The sequence below is a fragment of the Rhyacophila brunnea genome, unplaced genomic scaffold (genome assembly GCF_057557595.1).
Source record: "Rhyacophila brunnea isolate RB1 unplaced genomic scaffold, BYU_Rbru_1.0 scaffold_9, whole genome shotgun sequence".
Lineage (NCBI taxonomy): Eukaryota > Metazoa > Arthropoda > Insecta > Trichoptera > Rhyacophilidae > Rhyacophila > Rhyacophila brunnea.
The window spans coordinates 6,798,334-6,816,740 of record NW_028233361.1 but is presented as its reverse complement, the minus strand read 5'-3'; the positions used below and the strand labels follow the sequence as shown (position 1 = coordinate 6,816,740).

Sequence of the window (18,407 nt, the reverse complement as noted above, 5' to 3'; positions counted from 1 at the left end):
AGTGCCCTTACATTTCCTTGAATTATTATGAGCTTGAGTAAATCGTATTTCTCATTTTGCCGCCTTTCTGTTCTTTATTGCAGGGTAGTTCTCTAGACGTATTGGCTCTAATTGGTAGGTAATGTGATTAGCCTAAGAAATCCTCATCGTACGTCGGTACATCCATATTACAAAGTGTAATACATACTAAAATGCTTGGGAGCTTCCTTACCAAATTCGTAGATATTTTTATTTAAAAAAAATCCTAGGAAAGCACATGAGCATTCTTGAATTTCTTTGAATTTTTATTTCTGGGTAATTTAATTGCCTACTACTTAGGTACGATATTTCTAAAATAAATGCCCAACTATGTGCATATTAATTTCCTAATTAAACATTCACTCGAATGGGAAAGTAAGATAGTAGTGTTCTCTTACTAATTATTGTTCTAAAATAATTACTGGGTATAATGTGAAATATTCACTAAGTATAATATAAGTACCTAACCACCTATTAGAATTTCTAACGGGTAAAATTTCGATAGATAGTTTGGGTATTTGATGAGTTTGTCCATTTTATTCAAATTAAGGATTTCTGTAAATTGGAGGTTTATTATTTTATTCAATTAAATTTGTGTACAAATTTTAATTAAAAATGCATCACATAATAATATTATCATGTCCGCCTCTGACCACTTAAATATAAGAATCCCCTTGCCTATGGAAATTAAGTTTAATTAAGTAGTTTCTAACTATGCATTTTAATAGTAGAATAATTAAGTTTTAATTATTATTCATTTACAATAGTAATATTCCGACCAGAATATAGCTGTGATTCAAATTGCAGAACGACACTGGTTTCTACGATTGATTTTTATTGCTAAGCCGACGGGCGCGTGTTACAGCCTTCTTACGTTTTACGAATCATCTGCACATTTTATTTATCTTGGCTTTGCGTATTATATAAGTACATACTATTTTATGTATACAGATATTTTATTCCTACGTTGCTTTCCTACTTAAAGTTGAAAGAACTACCTTCAAGGTAAGCGCACATCGTTTGCGCATTTTCCAATGCAAACGCTCGCAAACGCCCACATTAAAATATTTCCGCGTATTCAAATAATAATAATAATATCATTGTTTTGTTTGTTTTCATGGAAATTATTACATTAATTATAATATCCGTCGGTTAAATTTAGGATCTCTCGATTATTTATTAGGTACTATTTCGTTCGTGTTTTAGCACCAAAAAATCTTGTGAGTGAGAAAGCGAAATCCTAATACAAAATATAATAAATACCTACTACACTCCTAACTCATGTTATTGATGAGAGAAAAAATACATAGTAAACTTGCATAATAAAAAGGAAAGAATACAAAAATTTTATGTTTTATATTGAATAAAGCTCTTGCTCTAGCTCAGCGATACTCAACCTGCGGCCCTTTAAGCTTTTATGTGCGGCCCGAAACACATTTATTATCAGGAATTTCGTATATCTTGAGAGATTCGTTTTGGCTTTGATGCACAGATAGTGACACCCGAAGAGGATTGTCATTATGGTCCACATCAGATCTGAGGGGGGGGGGGGGGTCAGAAAAATGTGACATCTCAAACACACAAAAATATAAAAGGATCTGAAAACACAATATAAGGGGTCGGGGATTTAAGGATAATATAAAAAAAGCAATATTTCTGTTTTTTGACGTTTAGGGGGTCGTCAAAAATGTGACATAATATAGACAGTGTAGTAAAAGGTTATGTGATGATGTGGGGGGGGGGGGTGGGTTAAAAATAAATCGTGTGACGCCATAATATGTGGCAAGCCCCTTATGTCCTACACTTGCATGCCATTAAAGCTTAAAGACAGTTACTCCATTTGACCATGTGAGCTTGGCATAATATACTTTTACATTATAATACATACAACTATATAATGGAAAAATATCAAGCGCTTCTGTTTGTAAAACCTTTCAGGGATCCAGGGACACTTTTGGTTGTGAATGTTTTGGCGAGAAAGAAGACTGTCCCGTTATTTGATAAATCTAAATGACATACGTACCTATACAACATTGTTATTATGCTAAAGATTAAAGATAAGATTTAAAAAATATTATTAAAATCAACTAGGTACATAAAGAAAAAGTTTATATAAATTGAACATGGCCCCCACAAAGGGGGCTGACAGAGCTCTAGCCAGGGGGCCCGGACTTAGGGGGGGGGAGCGTGGCAAGTCGACCTGTTAAGTGAGAAAAACATACACCACAAATTTACTCTAATAATAAAAAAAAGTCATTTTCCTTAATAATTATTAACATTAAAAAATATGCGGCTGTGCAATGTAATTGATGTGATACTTATGGTGATTGATATAATTAAATGATAATTCACAATAAGAATTTTATTTTTTAATTATTTTAAGTGTTTCCTGACTAAGACTTACAAAATGGCCTTTATCCAATATGGCGAAGGGTTCCATGTTACTTGGGCACCACAAAAGAAGGTCTCGATCAATGAATGCTTCATAATGCCGACAACTCAATAAATCGCTAAAAAATACACGGAATCAGTGACGTCCGGTGGGGGTAGGGAGATTGAGCGTCGCTTGGGGGCGGCAGTTACCCGAAGGGTGGCAAATCGAGGAGAATCATTAGGTATACCTATAAGTGTATAAATAGCTGCCTAAACTTAGTAATAACGGAAATATCTTTCCACTAAAAAAAATCAGCTCAGTGGTTGGAAACAAAGTGTATTAATTACTATAACAGGTTTAACAGGACTATAATAATTGTTTGTCGGGTTCGCAATGTCTAGTTTACTTCCGTTGTCCTTGGATGTCGCGTCATGCGCCATGCGTAGATTTGCGAATTAGATTTGAATTATAGGTAGGTACATAGTGTTACCAAATATCATAATGCCTAAATCCCCCATCAACAATCCTCCAATCGACAGAGTTGAGAATATAATGATAATATTATTGTAACTGTAAATGAGTCAAGGCTAAACGATGATGCACAGCGAAACAAACAAAAAGTACGTTACCGTTATCTGTTTCTAGGCAAACGAGGGATCGAGGGTAGGTACGGCCAGTCGGCTACCTACCCCCGTTGAGCCCTTATGTCGCCTCTAAATACGATTCGCTACCTTTTTCGCACCACAGCGCGCCTTTACAAATGTTATTAACAATTAATTGTTTTTCGTCAAGCGAAATATACTTACTTAATGTCCCTGAATCGGTGTTTTTAATAAGTGGAAAAGTGTAAATCAACACCCTCCGCAAACCCATACCTATCAATAGGTACTTACCTAATTAAAAATTTATCCAAATATTTTTGCCGGTCACTCGCGAGTTTTGGAAGTTGTTACAATATGTATTTTAAAATGTACCTACCTACCTATCTGAAACCGTGGACTCGCAATATTTGTCTATTGAAGCAGAGACGGCATTTAAATTAGATTTAGTGGTATAAGTCTTGTTAGTAATGTATCCATACAACATAATTTATTAGATATTGGTGTCATGAAAGGATGATAAAAAATACGGTATAAAAAATGGGGCAGCCTTTTGGCGTTGCCATGGGGCGGCATTTTGTCTTGGGACGTCACTGCACGGAATACCCTTACGCCTGGGGTTCCGTGGAAACCACTTGGAGAACACTACTGTAGTAAATCACACTGTAGGATTAGCGATAGGTAGGGGGGCCCGCCATAGATCCTGGCCTGGGGGCCCGCTTCAGGATGTGGGGGCCATGAAATTGAATCATATTGAAAGTCTAAATTGGATCTTCCCCCCCCATCGCTGATTTATCTTAAATTTTATCTTTAGATTTATCTAAAAATATTCTATTCACGTTACAATAAGTTATATAAGTTTGTAATTCAGGATGTTATATTTTAATAGGTTATTATAGGAAAAATAATTATTTCAACTTCAATATGTTACCATTTAAAAAATATATTCATATGATTGGGGAGAGGGGTGCAATAGGGGTCAAGACCAAAACATAATATTCTTTTAAAACACGCGTAAATATTTTATCTATTTGTTTTGCTTCGTATAAACTATTTGGTTTAAGTACATATATTATTATCATTTTTAATCTATAAGTTTTGTTCCATATTGATCACCATGGTTTACATATTGTACCTACTTATATAGTTTCATCTGCGCAATGTCATTTTCAATTATTAATATGATATTGTCGACATTATAATTTAAAAACAGTGATGGATTATGAATTAGGGTCCTTCCACATATGACGTCAACTCTAGGAGGCGTCTGATATTACCTATAATGTGATGATTTGTGAAGAAGGGGGGAAAGGGGTGGTCACAGAAAATGTGAGGTCACAAAGTAAAGCAAAAATTTAAGGGGATTTAAGGATAAATTAAAAAAACTTTTTTTTTTCTGTTTTCTGTCAAAAATTTGACTTGGTTCAAATAGACTATATGACGATCGGGCACATATATGCTAAGAGCGTTTTAGTGTCTATGATCAAATCTATGCCATTCAGACATATTATACCTACATACATATTGTATGACAGCTATGACATACTATTTACACTCTGTGACACCCTATGACACAGGACGCCAACATAAGAAACGGGTTTTTCGACATTATGATCGATCGTCATAGAGTGTATTTGAAGCAAATATTTATAGACAGGGGGCAAAAGGTTGTGTGACTAAATGTGACGATACCGATTATTGTCGCTATATTGACGTAATGGGCATAGCACCCCCATCTATAGTGATGACATAATTTTATTTACGATGGGTTTTTGATTGTTATACATTTACAATGCTGACACACTATGCAAACAAATCTATTTTGTGGACATATTAAAATTATAAGTCTTCAATCTTTTTGGTAATAGTGTATACCTATGTATAGATTTGACATTATCGCCGTTTGTGTTAATATTGTTGTAAGTAATAATACAAATTTATACTTATTTCGATTTTATTAATTTATTCACTGTTGAATCAAAATTATATTCATCCAAATAGAAATTAAAAATATTATTTTAATTTATTGAGTAAGTAATTTATACTTACTACCATAATTTTAGCACTGGCAATAAATTTAATTTGTCGTTGGCAGCACAGTCCTGCGCAGTAAGCTTTTGTTGAGTTATTGCGCCGCTTCTTGGTAATTTGGTGACGGGCTTGGCCCATTTCCTTCATGTACATGTACACGAATAGCGATAGTTTTGTGTTTTTGTTAGGTGAGGTGGTTCAAATACAAATGTTTTGTTTATGTTTTTTCAATATTTCATCCCCGTGTACGTTCCCGATGTAATAATATTGACGCAACTGACCAGTTAATGTAACATTTAAGTGACAAACGTAAGTGATGACATGGTTTTTCCGAAATTATTGTTAACTTGTTATTTTATCGTTATTGTTGTGGGCGTATCGCGAAAGCTTAATTGTTTTTCTTCTTGTCTTATTATTTGCAGCTTTTATGACGAATCTCTGACAAAGAGTTTTCAAGTAGTTGTTTTGATTTTCCTCAGTGCATTGTTGGGGTGAACTTTTATTGGAATTTTCGTCGCCATTTTATTATTGTCGTGTTGGAAAAGCGGCCATTTTCTCGGGTGCCGCGTTGCCTTTCAGCTTTCTGAAAATTTAAAATAATTAATCATTTTGCCAAATGTACTAAATTTCTAATGTTCCGATCGATCATCATTAGTATAATGGTGTAATTTGAAAGTTGCGATTGCACGTAAGCAGAAAGCACTTTCCTATTTCCCGTTATGCGATAAGAAGTAGGTGGACAAATTCAGTTGTGTAGAAAGCTTAGATGAGTCAAGACGGAGCTTTTGTGTTTATTTTCTTGTTTTTCTCGTATATTTCAGATTAAAATGGACGATGACCAACAGTTCTGTTTGCGATGGAACAATCATCAATCCACTCTCATATCAGTATTTGACACACTCTTGGAGAAAGGAATCCATGTGGACTGCACATTAGCGGCCGAAGGGCAAACGCTGAAGGCTCATAAAGTTGTTCTCTCAGCCTGCAGTCCCTATTTCGAGGTATTTACTTTTCGATAACTATTCATTTCACATGTTTTTTTTTTGACAACTTTGACAACACAACAAAAATCACCACCAAAAAAATAACCTACTTTTGTGATTAACTTTTACATTGTATGTAGGTGGACTTTTATTTGACTACATGTGTATTGGTAATATGTTTTGAGAATGCTTTCTATTTTGTTTTACTATCAAACTGCAGGATTCTTGTAAATTAAACAAAATTACAGGAAATAATTAATTGGTTCTATACATTTATCCTGGATACAGCGGCAAACACATTTTGAAAATAGCCGATATACTGGATTATTTTTAGTTTGTGTTAGGTTAAGTTAGATTAGGTTAGGTTATCCTAACAAATAATCCAGTATATCAGCTATTTTCAAATAATTTGTTTACCTACATGCCTGTCATAATAATATACTTACCTACATATAAATCATAGCTGTCATACTGTGGATTGTGGTAAAATCAATAGGTACTACCTACTTTGATAATTTTATTATTTTCCCCATTGCTAATGAACATTACATCTCTTTATTTGTCAAATGAAAGAAGGTCAATCTACAGATGATTTTGATTTGGTTTGCATTACTTGCTTTTCAACAAGAGCAGCTGACTGCCAGATATCATTTTCCTGGTCAGAATAGAATCATTCAGGCACTTCCATACACTGTGGGTCCCTGTCATTAATAGCACCTGTACACGTGCATGGATTTATTTGCACCGATAGTGTGTATTTTAAACTATCACGATAATAACTGTTAACATGTAAAAGTGCTGACTTTGTCATTGTATGGTGCTAATTGGTAAACGTCAAAATGCTCTGTGCTGTGTAGTTCGTATTTTTTGCTCAGGCGCATATATTACACAAATTCTAACTGGTTACATGTAAATTGTACGTAAAACATTTCACTGTAGCATAGTTTGCCGTGAGCTTTCTTATCGGAAAGAGATGACCGTATGCTATACGGTCTCCAATTTTATTAGATTCAATATGAACAATTAATTCAATTTTCATGGCTGATTTTGGCAAAATTAATGAATTCAAGAATGAAAACCTAACCTAACAAATAATCCAGTATATCAGCTATTTTCAATATTTGTTTGCTGTTGGCTTCCTGTAAAGTGTAAACCGACAAGAACCGTGTGTTATGTCAGCAGGTAATATACGACTCATAGAGGTTAGACGACCTTATATTTCCGATACAACATTTCACGATGAAGTGTGATACGGCGAACTGCGTATGTACTAGGTTCCGGACACTGTTCTAACTATCTGGTGAAAATTCAGAAGCCACTCAACTTTTTTGATATTGCAACTTACACAATAATACGTGTTTACATGTGCATTTTTCTTGTTATGGTTGCGATAATACATAACGTCAGCAGTAAGTCCATGCACCTGTGAACGGGCTATATGACTAACCTGGACATTGACAGAAATATGGACAACTGAACTTGCGCAGATATTGCGCAAAAGCCATACATTTGAAATAATTAAATTTACAATTACCAGCGAAAACGAACATGTTTCATCAAGTAATTCAGATATTTTTACTATTACAACAAAATAAAATAACAATAATTCATACATTATATTTAGAATAACGTAATTTTGAAAATCCAAAATCATATATAATATTGGAAAAATTCTAAGGCTGATTTTCCAGTGACGCTGAACGTTGGCGCTGTCGATGATCGCGTAGCTGCTCGGTACTGATTGTCAGCCCAGACTCATTTTTGTCTCGTGCCGATCGCCGCAAAGTCTATAAATCACGACTCATTTTGACTGTACTCATTGTGACGCATTTTCAGCGTGACACTGTAACTCTCACTGGCAGTGAAGGCGCTTCAGTGCCGCGTATGGTCGTGCATGATCGGCGCCGAAGCTTCTCAGCCCTGAGCAATCGGTTTTATTAGAAAATGCTAGATTGTGATTTCGCCGATCAGCGCCGACGTTCAGCGTCACTGGAAAATCAGCCTAAGGGAAAAATAGTTGACTGAAACTCACTATTTTCATTTTCTGGGGAGTGCTCTCGCCTTTAACGCTTTCGCTGCTGAATAGATAATGAGATTTTAATTGCCCCCTTTAAAATGCACGTTAATTACATCGATCGGCCGCCTGGTCATTACGCACCGTGTGCGTCTTCCACGTCCAAAGTATTAAGCTATTGATCTATCTGTCATTCATGCAAATTATTTTTCATTTGTTTCAACTTTATGAGACTGCAAGAACCTCGATAATAAAAAATTTGCTAGTGCTCAGCATGTCCATTACAATTAAGTTAGGAATGTCATTTACTACAATTCATCCCAAAGCCGATTCCTGATGGCGGAATTTGTAGTCCCTTGTGTCGGTAGTGTGCCATTGACATAATTAGTAAAATGACAATACCTTCTTCACATTCATTATTCATAAATGTGTACATACTATCATGGGATGGGGTTCCTGTCAAAAGTTGGTAAGTCTCTAAATCATGTTATGGAGTAATTTCAATTTGAAGTTTGACATGCCTTTATGTGCATGTTCAATAACCTCTTGAGACCCGAGATAGAACCAGTCATGAGAAAAAATATTTGTGCATTTTTCTGTTCAATAAATATTATTAAGATCACAAAAAAAAATTAAAAATATTTTTTTTACTATATATTAACTAAAATCCACTACGTGCACGTGAGTGCATCTCAGGTCACAATAGAGTACAATATTGGATACAGTACAAACAATGAAATGAAAGAAAAACAATGTGATATCCATATAATGATACAATTTTATTAGAAAAATAATACAATAATCATAATAATATAATGGTGATTGGATAATTATATTTATTTAGATTAAAAATATAGTACAATAACGGTCAAAACCCTAAAATACTACACATTAATTAGCGCGCACTTCAGGGAATAGGTTTAGGGACAACCATTCTTTGCTTTAGAAGTAGATCTGTGTTTACTCGGTGTGTTATGGAAGCTAATGGTGAAGAGTTTCTTGGATGACCTTGTATCGATGATGATAATGATGGCTAAATGACTTTCATACCAAATCGTAGGATTTGCAAGTCTGATTTTCCATGACTATGAAGTATTCCAATCACAGTGAATATTTTCTTGCCTATAAGTTTGCATGTACAATGAGCAAACAATTTCATGTCCATGTCCAACAAGTCCATGTCCACAGTGGTCAAAGATCCTCACAGTTTACATGCTTGATGTCCTGTGAAAGCAAACACACCACTGTGAAGATTAATGCGGCTCATTGACTTGTAATCAGTATTTTACAATAGCTGACTGAGTGATGCATATCGTTCTTCGTCTTCTTTGAATCATAACACGTATTGGCCTGAAATAACGAATCGGTGAGATTGAAGCTGGTAAAAAAGTCATATGTGTAGACGTACAAGGGCAGTTGTTGGGAAGACAAAGTAACATCACAGCGCTAGCATTGAGATTGTATCGTATCTTCATCAGATAGGTAGGATTCACTTCCCCACAAGGAGAATAATTTATAGAGCAATTGGAGTCCAGCACCCAATAAACCATATATGGCCATGAACTGAACTCTTCAGCTCAGCATCATTCGTCTTATTAGGCTCAGCGTACTGAAACAATAGAAAATACAATACTATGAATTAATCGATACATTTATTCCTATTTATTAAGTATTCAACACCAGGAATATAAATACTAATGGCCAATAGTATTAATCACTAGGCATATTAAGTATATTAATTATTCTGTCCATGGAATCCTCAATATGGAGATCACAAAGCCCTTTCAAGCTGTATCAATTTAATTGGTACCTACTTAATTGATTTTTTGGCAGTGCATGCACTTGCCTAATAAAATGATAAGTTTGATATTTATGACTAAATGATAAATTAATATAATATGAGCATTGATACCTTATGGTTTCATAAGCCAGGATAGGATCCTGGATTGTGATTTTAGAGGATGTATCTCAGCCTCTAGCAGTGGGTAAAGTTCACTGCTTCTCCAGGATAAAGTCATCATCTGGCCCCAGGAGATGAATGTGAACATCATTACTATCGTCAGGGTTATATCCTCCACCAACTTCGACATCATTATCATTCAAAATATCACCAATATGCTGGCTATTCAAGGATTCGTCTAAATGTAAACAAAAAACATAACCTCAATAAATCAGATATACTAATGTCAAAATATATCACTCTAGACCTGGGTTACACATGTGTGTACCGAATTTTGAAACTATGATTATAATATTTTACTAAAGTGTAAAAATAATTTAAAGTATACGGAATATTACTATGATTCATTGTGAAAGTAAATACATCATTGGTTTTTAATAGAAATAAATATTAATATTTAATTATAAGCACTTACTTGTCAGAGTTGACTTTTTAGCCGCCATTTTCGTCTTGTGCAAATATCCATAACTTCAAAGTCAAAATAACAATTTATTTTAAAACTACATAGGCTAGTGTTTTGCTCTAGTGGTAGAAAAATATACTATCTATACCACTGTAGTCAAATGTGGTTCAAGTATCCATTCAAATCATTGCTAAAAAATATTTAAATAACGTCCACATATGTGTACCTCAGGACGCAAGAGGATAAATCGGGATGACCTTGACCTTTTTTTCTAGCATACATTTGTTGCATATATTTGTTAACTCTAAATACCTAAATTATTGATTTACCAACTTTTGGCAGCAACCCCGCAGTATGTACATGCAAATTATTAATTCCATGGGGCTTTTTGGGTTGAGGTTGTTTGCGTTGATAATTGATACTTAATTCATTCAGATTCCACTGAAACTCATAAAAGGCATTTAATTGAAGTGTTGATAAAATAATAATTTTATTTGATTTCTGCCAACAAAGTGTATGTACAACAAAGTGTGGGTGTCTTTTTGTTTCGATTTCACCAGTATGGATTATTAAACTACCTGACTCATTATGTGTTGTGTGTCCATGAAATCAGATACATAACGCCAAAACCCACTTGCATAAGCGACAGCTTGCATTGTTTTGAAACATCGCTCAATATTGTGAATCACATTTTTTTTTATAGGTTCTTAATATTATTGTCTTAGCCATAAACTGATATCCCCATATTGCCAATAGGGGCAGTAGCACAACAAATTTTACTGTATTATTATACATGATTTGTGCCCTGGCAATATAATTATTTAGTTTACTTAAAATTAACCTACAACTATTTTAAAATTATGGAAACCTTGTCAATCGTTTTCACCATGTTTTTGTTTCTGAATATCATGCGCCAATCATAAGTGTATGATCTCATATTGTTCCGAGTACAGAGCTATAATGACTTATTATATTTTACTCTTCACCCATTGAAATAATGTTAAGTGTCACCCTGTAAAAACAAACAATAGAATTGAATATGTTCTAATTTTAAAATGGATAATTTTCACATGTATGGATTTACTGTTGACAGTATGTATTATTGCGGCCCCCAAAAAATTTAATCAAAAAAATCACTTACCGCCACTGCATGTATTACAACTTACTTTTTAATTTAGAAGAAATCTTTATTTAGCTATGTATTTTTTTCGACTTATACGAGGTATAAATGAGAACTCTGCCATTCTGGGCAGTGTTGACCTGTGTGTCCCTGATAACTATCTTAGAAATAGAGAACATCAGTTGTTTATTCTCCCAAGGTGCAGAACCAACCTGCCACTGGTAATGCCAATTGGGAGGGCGATAACTATGTTCAACGAAATTGCTTCGGGTGTTGATATATTCCACCTACGTGAGATGAGTATAGGTGGACGTTATTTTATAAATTTTTAAAATAGGGTCTGCTTAACTCATCCGGTGTATTTCCATGTACCTATATAATTAATATTTTTGTATGTACATATTTGTTTAATAACATACTATCTATCTCTTTTTTATGTCATGTTGTGAACGTCTTAAACTTATAATTTGTAATGTCCACAATATGTAAAAATAAATAAATTGAATTGAATTACTATAGTTAGAATGATTGTTGGATGAAAAAAATATGGAAACAGATTGTTGTAGAGTTTTTTATCATTAGAACATATCGTCGCTGTTCTGGCAGAACACACTAACTGGTGAATACTAGTTGAAATCTTCTAGTTCTAGTGGAAATCATGTTATATTTTAAAATACCAAACAAACACATTGGAGAGAGTTTGTATTTCCAAGATTTCATTGGAAAAAATAAGACTATTCCACAACCAACATAACATGGCGTCTTAAGCTTCGATTTTTTAGCGCTGTATGTGCAATAGGGAGAGCAGCGCATCTATTCTATACACAAGACTGCTTTCGGCCGCTATCTAGGGTAGGAAAGTATCCAAGTGTTAGCATTTATTGTAACAATTACAATAAGTTGGTTGTAATTGTTACAATAAGTGCTATGTTTTAACAGCACCTCTCTTGGCTGTGACAAATTTTACAGTGAGATAGATAGTTTTGACAGTTCAGACGGCTAACTTATTGTAATTGTTACAATAAGTGTTAATATTTCGATAGTTTCCTACCCTAGTTAGCTGCCGTAAAGGCCGAAAGCAGTCTTGGGTATAGAATGGATGTGCAGGGTTTGAAAAGTATAAATATATACCAGAAAACGCCGGGAATTTTCAACGCAGATCCTCACTAATACTCCCGCAGCCATGATATAATGGCACGACTATAACGATCTAAGACTTTCAATGTAAAAAAAAAATAACATTGTTCTCGGAGGTGTTTTGGAATTGTTTGCATGAAAAATGAGTGGGGAGGTATTTATTTATTTTATTGAAAGAAAATTCATCTTCAAGTTATTGTTTTCACTTTTATCAATGAATCATACTTAAAATGATCGCAGGTATAGATATACCATCATAAATCGTCTGGTGTTCGAATTTTGAACTAAGCTCAACACAGTAAAAAGTATTGAATGATATGTCAAATGTTAGCATGTGGCACCCTCACTTAGCGGACAATTTATATTGGTGGATCTATAGAGAATAGTATTATACACCGTATCATGAAGATTAAAAATGTTAAACAAGTACACGCACACGCCGAGAAGAAGATATACATTTTTCGTTCACTAGCTCAAGTCGAAAAGTTAAAGGAGAAATTAAAATAATAATTAATGTTTGCTAACATCAAATATTATTTTCAGTCGGTCCTGAGCCAACAATATGACAAGCACCCCATCATAATACTCAAGGATGTGAAGTTCGCCGAGCTGAGAGCCATGATGGACTACATGTACCGAGGAGAGGTGAACATCTCCCAGGACCAGCTGGGTGCTCTGCTCAAGGCCGCAGAGTCACTACAGATCAAGGGGCTCTCCGACAGCAAGCCCCCGCCCGCCCCCTCCAACCCGCCTCACCCTCGCCCTGTTACTCCACCCCCTAAGGTAACTTTTTATCTTATGTTGCACATGGATGTTAAAATTTGTTTTTATTTATTTTCGACCTGACATGGTTTTATGTCATTAAGATTAAGAAGCGTCAATTAGTTGAAAACTCACTAAATTTTATCATGCCATTGACATGTTGACAGTTGGTCCTTTTAAAAAATCACTGAATTAACTATAATAGATTTTTGTAATTGGCCCTTTCTTGGGAAAAGAATTAGTAGTATAGTGGAACTTTCGATTTCTCGTGTCCGGAATTAATGTTTCCTGTCATTTGCGTGCAGTTACTGCAGTAGAGTAAACCGAGCTTTCTCTGTGATAGTTGGCACTTTATCTTAAAAGCGTAGGAAGGAAGTTACAATATTTCTATTTAAAGAATCCATCCAAGAAATAAATAATCTTATTAACCCTTTGATTAGTGAGTTAAATATTTAGAATTTACATCTCGGGAGTGAGTTAATTTTGAAGATTTTCTTTTATTAAGTATTTTATTTTGGGTTAATTTACAAGTTTTTAGAATATTTTTTTATTATGTACCTACTATTACTATTTTTATTTCACAATACATTATAGCAGTGCTTCCCAACCAGTGCAGCAACAGCACAGTATAGTAAAAGCAAGGTCAGTTGTTCTCAACATTTTATAAAAATATATATTTTTATAAAACTATATTACTACTTGGATAGTAAATTATAGTCAAATAAATTCAGTGGCTCTCAACATTTCATAAAAAGTTTTTTTTCTAAAAAATTTTACCTTAGACTTTCCTCGAATGATTATTATTGCACCTTTTATAATTATTTTGATTGCATAATAAATTCAATTTTTTATAATTCTAAATTTGGTTGGATAGTAAAATATTGTAAAATAAATTCAGTGGTTCTCAAGATTTTATAAAAAGATATTTTTTTCTAAATGCACCTCTTATATTTTGTTCCAGCGATTGTTATTCTACTATAATTTATTATTTCGATTATATAGTACACTATAGCAAACCAGCGGTTCCCATTTTTTTTTGTACTTATAAGAAATTTCTTTTTTTTCAAATGATTAGATATTATTATACTGTTCTTAGTTTGATTGGATAGTAATATAATGAAATAAATTTAGCGGTTCTCAACATTTTATAACAAGAAATCTTTTTCTCAGTTTACCTCACAATTTTTTTCAAGCATTATTATTTTGCCCTGCTAAGTAAAAAGACAGTGTTTGCGGTAATATACTATGACTATATTTCGATTACATAATAAAAATCAATTTCAGTGGTTCTAAACATTTTATAAAAAGATTTTTTTCAAAGTTTATCTTGCACTTATTCCGATGGTAATTATTATATTATATAGTAGTTATTTCGAATGCGTTATAAACTATATAGTAAATCAATCAGCGGTTCTCAACAATTTATATAAAAAGATTTTTTTTTCTAAATTTATCCCGCACTTTTCCCAATGGTAATTAGGTCTCATAAAAATTATTTTTATTGTGTAATAAACTATAGTAAATCAATTGCAGTACATTTTATAAAAATATTTTTTTATCTAAATTTATCTCACACTTGCTACTCTTGTTTTTCTTACATAGTAAAATATAGTAAAACATATTTTCTGACTCTCATCACCAAAAAGAATATTTTTATATTGCAATATATTGCAAAAGAAAGTAGGTATAGATAAAGTCTTATTATATAAACTTACCTAGGTAGATACTTGAAATATATCAGTCTGTTCAACAGTTTCTGTCTTGCACGAGTACACTATTTATCATTGTTATGCATTTATTGTTTACACTTTATCATAATTTTATTAGAGGTTTTTGAAATGACAGGAACAACTTTTTCATAATTGAAATTTAGCAGGGCAAAATAACAATCAATGAAAAAAAATGTGAGATACACTAAGAAGAAGATTTCTTGTTATAACATGTTGAGAGCCGCTAAATTCATTTCATTATATCCAATCAAAATTAGAACAGAATAATAATAAACATTTGAAAAAAAATTAAATAAAGTACAACAAATGGAATCCGCTGGTTTGCTATAGTCTACTATATAATCGAAATAATTATAGTAGAATATCAATCGCTGGAACAAAATATATGAGGTGAATTTAGAAAAAAAAATCTTTTTATAAAATCTTGAGAACCACTGAATTTATTTTACAATATTTTACTCTCCAACCAAAATAAGAATAGTAAGTATAATAATAATAATTGTAGAAAATTAAATTTATTATACAATCAAAATAATGATAAAGTGTAATAATAATCATTCGAAAAAAGTCTGAGGTAAAATTATTTAGAAAAAAAACATTTTATGAAATGTTGAGAATCACTCAATTTATTTGACCATAATTTACTATGCAAGTACATAGTAATATAGTTTTATAAAAATATATATTTTATAAAAATTTATATTTTTATAAAATGTTGAGAACAACTGACCTTGCTTTTACTATACTTTGCTCTCGCGACACTGGTTGGGAAACACCGCTATAATATATTGTGTAATAAAAATAGTAAAAAATAGATATAAAATGGCAAAATCACAAAATAAATAATATCGAATAATTATTATCGCGATCCAATTTCAATGCATGCAATCCGACCTCAAGCAAAAAACTAAATAATATCCAAATATTTTGCTAAGGGTTGTGCAGAGGGTGAGGTTTACCTAAAATCGGCATAATATTTGAATCTCTCTTGAGTGATTGAAACGATACCTAATGACCCGAAAGCAATCAAGCTGTCAACAAGTGTGAAAAAAATTGAAATGTGGGACACATGTATGGCCCTTATTCTTGTCGCGCCGCCGCGTTTGGTTATCTAAATGTAAACAAAATAGAGCTGTATTGGAAACTTTTGAAAATAATATTTTTTATAATAATTTGTAGACATATTATATGTATAAATGAATTTCTACATATTTGGGATCCAAACAGAACTGAAAACTGAAATTGCTATGCATAAAAAAATATTTTCGTAATAATTTATAAAATTTTGAACACATAGTTGTTTCCAATTTGGGCCTGGAATCTTCGACAGAACATCTGTTACCGATGGTAGAATTAAAATTTTTTTTCAAAAGAGAATAAAAGGGGATGTAGGAATTTTACGGAATTAGATTTTGTTCATAATAGTTGCGTTTATTTACGTATTTTTTTCTCACTAGAAACAAATATTTATTTTATAATAACATCTAAAAATTGATGATAAATGTATTTGTGTTGTCTGTAAATAATTATTACATCGAAATTATTCTATTATTATCTATTATTATTGAAAATTTCGAATGATACGGTGTCGCCGCACATACGCGGCGATACTCTATTTGGATCACTACGGTGTCGCCGCATACGTGCGGCGATACTAATCAAAGGGTTAATGGTACAAACTACAAACATAATTACATTACAAAGATAACAGATATTATCAATATAATTTTTTATCATAAATATTTTACTAAAATTATCTCGTCATAAATTATACTAATGGTTTTATAAATGCGTTTAAAAATTAATATATGTAAAAAATCTTAACACCACTGCACAGTTATGTACCGAAATATGACTATATTCTAAAACATTAGAGCGAGAGGTTTAAAAGAATACTATTTTATGTAATAAAAATACTTTATGCAGTCATCAAATGTTTAAAATAAATTTAAAGGATAATAAGGCTTCTAAATTATATAAATAGATTATCTACAACGTTTAAGGTATGTCCAGGATCATGCTTTGAAAATAAAACAAAAGCTCCATTTTGACCTACACTGAGCATGTCCCCCCTTAATAATAAATAGAAATCAAAATAATTTATAAAAAACCGAAAATAGTGGGATTTTCATAAAAAATCGAAATAGAAGTAAACATTTTTTTCATTGTTTTTTTTCTCAGCATCAAAAATAATATAATTAACATGATTTTCATCATTAGAGTTTCGATATGTTTTAATATTGTTATTAAATTAACACTTTTTGTGTGAAAACTTTATCGGAAAAAGTCTAACAAATTCACTATCAAGCATTAGTACCTTCAAAAACGTAAAATCGGGGTTTCACTGTACATATTTCTATATAAAAATACTCAATTATTTTTTTAACTTTATTAGCGCATACGATGTCTTCTGTACGATAAACTATTGTATGTTTTATTACTGGGAAAATATTCAGGTAATGTCGGTATTCTACAACATTTACAACAGTATATTTGTAAATACTCATTGCCTTCACTCATTTTAACAGGTTCGAAGTGTCAGAGCCAGTCCTGGAGGTGACATAGACGAAGGAAGCAGAGAAGGATCCATCAGCCCTTCCAGACGCAAAAGGAAAAAGAGAAGAACGTCCCTATCCCCTCTACCCCCTCACCCACTCACTCATGCTGTAACCCTCCCTGTCCCTGCCCCACTGCCTCCAGCGCCACTCAACCATGCCGCCGTCACCCTCCCCCTCACATTGCCCCGTTCCAATCACTCCCCTCAGCCCGTCCTCAACAATTCAGCCCAGGTGACGTTGGCACCGCCACCTCCCGCTGGTGTTCCCGTCCCCCTCCCTATACCCGTAGCAGACACCATCAGCGAAGAGAATGACACGATGGCCAAAATCAAAAGGATTCAGTTTGGCAACGAGCCTGTTGCGAAAGCCAAGCTCGATATTGATGTAGACATTCCCGCAGTTGTGCGACCCAAGGCCGAGTACTCTGACGATGGCATGGAGGAGTCGGTGGAAGACCTCACGCTGGACGAGGAGGCAGACAGCGACGGCGACGGTGACGGAGAACTCGAACACTCTGGTACGACTCCCTCGCCCCTCACTCCTCACTTTTAAAACATTCGCCATGAAGTCGATGACTCGTAGAATATCCATACAATAAATAACCTGCGAGTCTTTCTGTTCTTTATTAGACTTGACCTTTTTTGACCATGTCACTTCTGAGCCGGTTTTATATTACTACCTATATGCAACCTGAATATGTTTTTATTTGTCACAACGA

General features: G+C 33.4%; 1 protein-coding gene and 1 long non-coding RNA gene across 9 annotated transcripts in view; one reads left to right on the top strand and one right to left on the bottom strand.

The window, feature by feature from the left end:
* The first annotated feature begins 5,141 nt into the window (after nt 1-5,141).
* Nucleotides 5,142-18,407, top strand: part of lola (longitudinals lacking) — a 36,166-nt gene continuing 22,900 nt past the window's right edge. For 3 of the 8 annotated variants that reach the window (XM_085959484.1, XM_085959487.1, XM_085959491.1), the window contains exons 1-4: nt 5,142-5,331; nt 5,844-6,023; nt 13,183-13,422; nt 17,660-18,206. In XM_085959484.1, coding sequence (XP_085815610.1) covers nt 5,850-6,023; nt 13,183-13,422; nt 17,660-18,206 — 961 coding nt within the window. In that variant the 5' untranslated portion in view covers nt 5,142-5,331; nt 5,844-5,849. Of the gene's footprint in view, nt 5,332-5,555; nt 5,754-5,843; nt 6,024-13,182; nt 13,423-17,659; nt 18,207-18,407 lie in introns of those variants that run through there. The other 5 variants (XM_085959485.1, XM_085959488.1, XM_085959492.1 and 2 more) reach the window with 2 other exon arrangements.
* LOC147063224 (uncharacterized) lies at nt 8,770-10,435 on the bottom strand. Its single transcript, XR_015072063.1, has 3 exons — nt 10,395-10,435; nt 9,932-10,157; nt 8,770-9,628 (listed from the first exon to the last, which is right to left on the bottom strand). It is a non-coding gene; the product is annotated as an uncharacterized LOC147063224 (long non-coding RNA).